Here is a 7,936-nt window from a genome sequence, read left to right as displayed (position 1 = left end):
TTTTAAATCTATTTAAATATAGTTACCAATATGGTAATACTTGACATAAGTGAAAATACATAACCACCGAGTGAAATTAAAAAGCAACGCTCTGACTAACTAAGAGCACAAGCTACCGTTGCCAGCGCGCGAACCGTTAGTATTTGAAATTTCAAAAAACTAAAGAGTGAGAAACCATAAACACCAAGTGTTCAATTACGAAGAAACACCTCGCTAACTTTCTTCCGCTTTCCCTACGTTGCTAAAATACTCGACAAAAATACTTACGATAAAACATGGTAGTTTTTCTTGCAGATAGGTAGAGAAAACACATAATTGAGAAATAAGGTGGCGCTCAAACGCTACAACGCATGGTACCATCAACTTGAGCATTACCTGTAAGTTTTTTTAAGACAATAATAGTTATATATGATTACCAACATGGTAATACTTGACATAAGTGAAAATACATAACCACCGAGTGAAATTAGAAAGCTAAGCTCTGGCTAACTTCCTTCCTTAACAAAGTCATTAGCAAGGGGCAAAATAGTCATTCAAGCTGTCAGAAACAAACCCTAACGATTTTCTCTGAAACAAAAAAACATGTTTTCTCCCCTGTCACACTTTTTAACCTCTCGTTTAGGGTGCCTTGTGTTTTTCACATTTCTCTCACGCTTTCAAATCTCGCCTCTTCCTCTCATAAAACCTCCTCCTCGTCGTCCTTCCATTCGCCCCCACCCGCCTGCATCTCCGTTCCCACCACCACCTCGCTGCCGCAGCCGCCGCTCCCATGGCTGAGCTACGGCGTCCACCCTCCCGGCTCCCTCTCCTAACCACCCTCATGTGCCTCTTCCTGCTGGCCGCCGCGACGCCGCTCGCGCTCGGCCGCGCGGCGCCCGCTGCCGTCTCGATACACGAGCTGCTGCGGGAGCACGGCCTGCCCGGCGGGCTGCTCCCGCGCGGCGTGGTGTCCTACACCCTGGACGAGACCACCGGGCTGCTCGAGGCGCGGCTCTCCTCCTCCTGCTACGTCAAGTACGACGACGGCGAGAAGGCCTACTTCGACACCGTGGTGCGCGGCAACCTCAGCCGCGGCGCGCTCCGCGGCTGCGAGGGCCTGGCGCAGCAGGAGCTCTTCGTCTGGCTCCCCGTCAAGGGCATCCTCTCCGACCCGGACTCCGGCGTCATCATGTTCGACATCGGCTACGCCACCAAGACGCTCTCCAAGTCCGTCTTCGAGGACCCGCCCGAGTGCCAGCCGAAACTAGGCGCCGTCGCCGCCGCTGCCGACGCCGCCAGGCGGAGGGATAGGCGAGGTGAGATTTTTTTTTATTCCGTTTCTCCGAGATGTTTCAGATTTGTTTCCCCTCCCTCCTATAAAGTTGGTAGGTAGGTAGTTCGGCTTCTCGCTGGCCCTCTCGTTCGACGTCCAATCAGAGCAGCTCTGCGTCCAGATTTCAATCCAGTGGAGGTTCTTGGTCGAATTCGCCATGCCCAATCCCTCATCTGAGCTCCGTAGTTCGCTGATTCGGGTTGTCGTCGGTGATCTCGATGACCACCACAAACAGGGATTCCCCTCCCTTGTCGATTAGAAGAACAACGAAACGGGATATATTCCTGAGGCAAAATCGTTCGTTTCCGGAATTTCTTCGGTTTCGATTGAGCAGGGGTCAGTGGAGGCCGGTTACAAGTTGGCAAGTAGGCCGTTCTCTAGTGGATTTGGTGAGGCGGAGCGCTGGAAAGTTCGAATTTTAATGGTTGGTTGGAGTTGGAAGCTCGTTGGGGAGTAATTCCTGGAGGGGGTTGATGTTTAATGGCTTCTGTTACAGCTGAATTTTTGGGCAATAAATCCCCAGGAAACTTGCTCTACAGGACTAGTGTTTGAAATCAAAGCCATGATCTCGACGCTAGTAGAATTCAGAGTCCCTGAGGACATTTATTACCAAAAAAATTGCACTTCTATTAACCCCGACTAATATTACAAAATCTAAATCTAATCACATCTTTCTCTTCTTGTGGCCCAGTTGGTTGAATGACTTATATTTTACAAATATAAGGTGGTTTAGAGCTCACTAAGTCCGTGTCGGTAGATTCATCCACAAGAGGTCGTGTTTCTATTATTGTTTATAGATCAATTGGGCCTCACTGGCGGCTTAAATAAGCTGAAATCTTTGGCTAATCCCAACCTAATTCCTGGGATGGTATCGGGCCAGTTGCAGTGTGGCAAGTGGCAAGAAGAAGGGCAGCAAGCATTAGATGCTTGCACTCCTGGTCTAGTTTGCTTTTGAAGCGAAGATTTTTTTGCCTGATGCAAGGCTCAAGCCCGTGTATCTATCCCATTCAGGAATCAACCATACGCCAAATTTCCTTTTCTCTCCGGGTTTAATCCTTTTCTAGTTTGCTACTGGGCAGGGTTTGTTGCTTTCGGGTGTGCCTATCCTTTGGGAGATTGTTATCTTTCCATGTTAGAATGTGTGTCTCATCTCGTCGCATGTCCTTCTCCAGCCCGTGGCTCGTGACTTCTTTTCTTCCGTGCTGCTTCTTCAATTGGATACTGATGTAGAAAAGCTGATTCAACAACACACACACACCTTGCAATGCAAGAACACACACTTGTACTACATAGGTATGCTAGGAAAGGGTAGAACCTAGTATGGGTGTGAAGAGCTCGCTTTGTTTTCCCCAATGGCTAAACCTCACATGATTGATGTGAACCTTTAATAACCAGTAGTAGGAGTATCATGGGGAGACCCCAAAAGAAGGATGGTGAACAGGTCCTTTTTTAGTCCTTTCTTGTTGCCATTTCGCGAGCCAGCAGTGGCAGTTGTTTACCTGTGCACAGTCTTATAATGTACTTCTGAAGCCTGAAGTCAATGGCTGTAGCTAGCTTGAACAATAACAGTAAGCAACAAGTGTCTAAAAGAGCTGCTCCTTTTTCCTGTTGATTTGCAGATTTCCCCGGCCTGACGTGGAGGCGAGAGGCAGAAGGAGGAGGAGAAGAAGGGCACCACCATGGCCTCCACCTTGACTCGAGGTGATGAGGACCGTGTGGGAGGATGAGAGCGAGAGAGGCAAGAAGACAGTTTTCCCCCTTGTGCAAAACCAGATCCTGAATGTGAAGAGTGCTGCAACAACTGCTACCGCCTGCAGAGTTTGAAAGAACTTAGTAGTATCTACCTTAAGGTTGATGTGGGTGTACTTTTTGCACTTCTTTTTTTGTTTTGCTTCTTTTTTGACCTCCTCGTTCCCTCTCTCTCTCACCAGTCCGTGCATGCACCTGTGTGATATTAAGTTTGTCAGCGCTGTGTTACAAGCAAGAAAAGAACAAGAAAAAGGCTGGCCTGGATAGAACCCAATTGTGAGACTGTTTTCTTGTGAGATTCTGCTGGGAATTCTCTTGCTGAGCTGGTGGTGCCATGCATGCATCTGTGTGTATGCCACTGCCACTGCCAGCTCAGCAAGGGAGTGAGCTGGTCACAACGTATGATAGCCTCGTAGCCATGTGACCTTGTGTTGCCTAGTGGTTGAGTGCTCTCCTGCTGCTTAGGTAGAATGATTAGGGTCGCGTTTGGTAGCATGCATCCCCTTGGCTCGCATGGGGAGCAATTTTCGGCCCGTTTGGATGCCTGGGTCGAGCGGCGTTGTTGCATTAACCGGTTCTCAAAGCACCCCTGGGACAGTCCCTCGAGGAACATCCGGAATGACAATTTCTCCGGGGCTAGGCCCGTTGCGGCCAGAAGGCTGCACGCGTGGGGAAGGGAGGCGGAGACGCAGCGTCCCTTCGGGAACACGCTTCATAATTAGCCTCACCGCTTCCCTCTCCTTCCTCTCACTTGCGACCGCAGTCTCGCCTCCCCCAAACTGTCACATCACCCGGCGGTTCTCCTCCCGTCGACCAATCCGTCGCACCGTCGCAGGGAGGAGCACCGCTACCGGAGGAGGAGACATCGGCGATGAGGACCTCGACATCGGCCGCAATCAGGTCCGCAGTCCTCTTCGGCATCTCGTCTTCGCCCGCGACCTCGAGCTCGTCCTCGGCAGGAAGAATGGCGGTAACGACCCCTCCTTCTCACCTTCCTACTAGTTCTGTTCAAACATGCCGTTCTGAGGCATTTTCGACGACACACACAGTAGATCTGCTAGGGTTTCCGTTAGGATAGCGGTCGGATTGACGCTTAGCAAGGTGTTCGTCCCCATTTCTTGCAGTTCTTGTACAGTTCTTGCATTTCACGGTCTCAATTTTCTTAGATCTGTTACTATAGTGTTGGATTGCGGTAGATCCTTCGTAGACCGGCCTTTGGATTGCTGAAACTGGCAGATCTACTGTGCATATGCCTAGAGGCGAAGGTTTTTTTGTGTTCAGGTTTACCATGTTGTCATTGTTGTGCGCAAAGTTGAGTTGAGTCGTGCTAGTTTGTTCAGACGCGAGAGGAGTGGGAGGACTTGAAGAAGGAAGTTGCAATGCTCAAGAATATGCAGAGAACACAAGCACAAGTGATGAGGGCTAAGAAACAGGAATGGAAGGCAGAAAAACAGGCTTTGGAGGCTGAGAAGAGAAAGCTAGAGTATGACATATACGATCTGCTTCAAGTGAACTTTGCAATCAAGGACAAGCTCAAGAGGATCAGGGCTACTTGTGAGGAGTGATGAATGTGATGTAGACGTAATGTATGAGAATTTTTAATGTGGCATAAGTACAATTTGTAATGTACCCTAAGTACCACTCGTAATGTACTCAATTTGAAGTGCCAATTGTGTTGTTTCTTGATTGAACTAGGCCAATGATTATACCATGGGATCATAGTATGAGGAGATGATTGACCAGAACCTATGTCATGACTTAACATGACCAAGTCATTGGTTCTGTTTAAACATCTCCTACATATGTCCTCATTGTATGAGGCCTTTGATACCCTGCTTTGCATGTTTCTGCTTCTTCAGTTTTGCATTGGCCAATGATTCAACTATGGCACAACAACAGGCATGGTGTTACCCTCAAAGTTAGGGCATCTCCAGTGGCGCGACGCATTTCAGACACCCAAAATGTCCGCGGGCGTTCGTTTGTGTCGCCTGGCGGACGCGTAAATGGTCGCGCGTCCGTTTGCGTCTGGGGCTGGCTCCAGCGGGGCGACGCATATTCGGCGCAGGCCAGAATTCAAAAAAGAGGACTGAAACAAGTTTGCACGAAATTTTACAGCCGCAAATTGAGGGCTGAAACAAGTTCATCACACTTTGCACATGTCACGACGCAAAGTGGAGTCCAAAAGGGGCACAACAAAGCCTGAACAGCAATAAAAATGTCCAAAAGGAGGCCAAGGTGCTGGGCGCATGGCGCCGGCGATCAGGCGTCTCATGCGCGGATTTCGGCGCGCCTCTTGATGAACCAGGCCTTGGTGTCGTCATCGACGTTGCTCAAGTTGGCTAGCATGATCCTAGTGTCCTCTGCAAGGATCTTGGCATTGGCGTCCATCCTCCTAGCCTCGGCGTCAAGCAATTTGGCCTCGGAGTCTGCCTTCTGGACCTCAATTACCTCTTTCGCGAGGTTGTGGTAGATGGCAGTTGCGGCCTCTTTTTCCAGACGCCTCTTCTCGTCCCTAGCAGCCAAGGCGGCACGATTGTCGGCCATTATCTTCTCCATGCTCTGGGTGAACACAATGGCATGCGCCTCCCGGACAAGATCGGCCTTGGTAGCCTTATGGCCTCGTGGACGAGGTGGAAGGGCTGGACGGCCTTGATCGTCGTCTTCACCGTCGAGGTTGATCGCTGTCCCATTCCTCATAGCTTCGTTGTAGGCCGCAAAGCTTGTCATCCACTTGTTGTTGTTCTTGAGCACGTCCCAGCAATGGACCATATGGTAGCCCTTCTTATGCGTCGCCATGAACTTCTCCAAGGCGCGAGATACCTGCAATCATAGCCGCCAATGATGTACATACAATGATGCAAATAGTGTAGAATGATGATGGTTGTATCGTGTTTACCACTGTCATGACGCCAGTGCCTCTTACGGGGTTGTTAATAGCATGTTCGACCGCCGAGCAGAACTTGCTTGTCTCTTGTTTGATGTAGTTCCATCTTTTTCGGACGGACTCTTCCGTCCGAGGGCTTCCGAGGGCTTGTGATATGGTAGGGCGGGTGCATCCTGCTCTCGTTGTACTTCTACAAGACCTTGGCCCAATAGACCTTGCCCTTTTGCTGCACGCCATTAATACAATCATGGGTCGTTGCCAACCACGCTTCACACAAACACTTATCCTCGTCGTCGACGAAGCCTTGTGTCATGTGGCTCTCCCCTTCTTCTTCGTAGCAATGTCAGGCTGTGTTGGCGCGTCGTTGAAGTCGTCGATGGACACGGGTGTTGGCTGCATCAACTGGGTGGCGAACAGCCGTGCAGTTTCGATGTCGTCCGCATCTTGCATTGCTGCCCAGTCATCATGCGGGCCTGTCCCGGCCCGGTCATCGCGAACGAAGCCGCCGCCGTAGATAATTTCCTGGATGTCTGAATGATGGCGGTCCTTCCAATAGTCCTACGAACGACCGGACATCGGACGCATGATACACGACACTCGCACACATTGACAGAGCTCACATACCGGGTCGTCCATCGTTGGGGCAGGCTGCGCCATTTCGTCGAACAGGATGCGGGGCTGTGGCATGCTCTCCTCCGGCACTTGGCGCGTCTTCTGTGTCGCGTCCGGGCAGGAGTCACCGCTTCTAGGCGTCCGGTTGAGGTCGGGAACCGCCGCCCCGGTCAAATTCACCGGCGGCAGGCCGGAGGCAAACCGCGACACCACGTGGCCCTGCAAGGGAGCGGGAGTTCCAGGGCGCAGCTGGGAACTTACCGAGCTCACCGACGAGGCCGGAGGCGCGACGCCGGCCATCCCCTCTTTCTTGACGAGCATGTAGCCCTCCTCTAAGCTCGGATGGAGGGCTACTTGCGCGACGCCGGCTTTGATCTGCATGTGCCAGGCCTACTGGTTGGCGGCCGCGGCAGTCTTGATCTTCTGGTTCTTGCGCCGGCCGCGACGCTTCGCGGCCTCGATGATTTTCTCCTCCGGAGAGAGCACCTTCTTTGCCGCCTTCGGCTTTGCCTCCCGGCCGCCGCCGGTGGCGGCCCGCTTTGCTTCCGGCGGAGCTGCAGCCTCCATTGTGGCTACGGGGGAGTGTGGGGCGGCGGCGGGTGCGAGGATTTGCTCCACATCAATGGCGGTGGCTGCGGTGGCGAGGACGTCCATCGCTTCTGGACTGCTCGCGCCAGTCTAGTTTGCAATTTCGCGCGGGGAATGGCCAGTGGCGGGAATAATATCGGCATCCTGCCACTGACACGCGGGTCCTACGTCTTTTTGGGCGGACACTCCGCGCGACCGCCGAGCGTCCGCGAAGACGCAAATCTAGCGCATATTTGGGCCAGATTTGCGTCTCCGCGGAAGGCCCGGTCAGTTTGCGTCGCCCCGCTGGAGCAGGCCCCAGACGCATTTCCGGTCACGGCGGACGAAAACGGTCGCTGAGCTTAGTCGCGGAAGGCCCGGTCAGGTTGCGTCGCGCCGCTGGAGATGCCCTTAGTCATGTGTGTCGTATTACTGGCACCCTAGACTTAGTTTGGGGACAGTCCCTCTGCCTATCGTGTGATCCAACATATGAAGCCTCGTTTTGGTATGTCTGGAGCATTGGCCAATGATTCAACAAAGGAACAATGGAAGGCTAGGTGGTGGCGTCAAACTTAGTCATGTGTGCCAATGTCGTAGCACACTACACTTAGTTTGTGGCCACTCCCTATCTCTGTCGTGTCACCAACTGTATGAGGCCTTACTAATGTTACCAATGTCCGTTTTCATCTACACTACTTGTGAGCACGCACACCTCTAATTGCTTATGTTCTTCTGGCAGACTGAAAAGATCATGCTTGGGTCACCTGCTGAGGTTCCCGGCGAGGGACCGGCGAAGAAGCGTCGTGGAAGGC

General features: G+C 51.9%; 1 protein-coding gene across 1 annotated transcript; it reads left to right on the top strand.

Moving 5' to 3' along the window:
- Window positions 1–657: 657 nt before the first annotated feature.
- LOC127333167 (uncharacterized protein At5g01610) lies at window positions 658–3,335 on the top strand. Its single transcript, XM_051359498.2, has 2 exons — window positions 658–1,295; window positions 2,932–3,335. The coding sequence occupies exons 1-2, from the start codon at window positions 770–772 to the stop codon at window positions 3,015–3,017; spliced, it is 612 nt and encodes a 203-aa protein (XP_051215458.1). The 5' UTR covers window positions 658–769; the 3' UTR covers window positions 3,018–3,335.
- Window positions 3,336–7,936: the final 4,601 nt, after the last annotated feature.

The sequence above is a fragment of the Lolium perenne genome, chromosome 2, assembly GCF_019359855.2.
Source record: "Lolium perenne isolate Kyuss_39 chromosome 2, Kyuss_2.0, whole genome shotgun sequence".
In the NCBI taxonomy this organism is placed as follows: Eukaryota; Viridiplantae; Streptophyta; class Magnoliopsida; order Poales; family Poaceae; genus Lolium; species Lolium perenne.
The sequence above is the reverse complement of the archived record's forward strand: the minus strand, read 5'-3'. Positions and strand labels throughout refer to the sequence as shown.

Excerpts from the sequence above, each read along its gene's own strand:
- LOC127333167 (XM_051359498.2), top strand. The coding sequence starts at position 770 with ATGGCTGAGCTACGGCGTCCACCCTCCCGGCTCCCTCTCCTAACCACC. Across the intron at positions 1,296-2,931 it reads CAGGCGGAGGGATAGGCGAG|ATTTCCCCGGCCTGACGTGG; the intron begins GTGAGATTTTTT and ends GTTGATTTGCAG.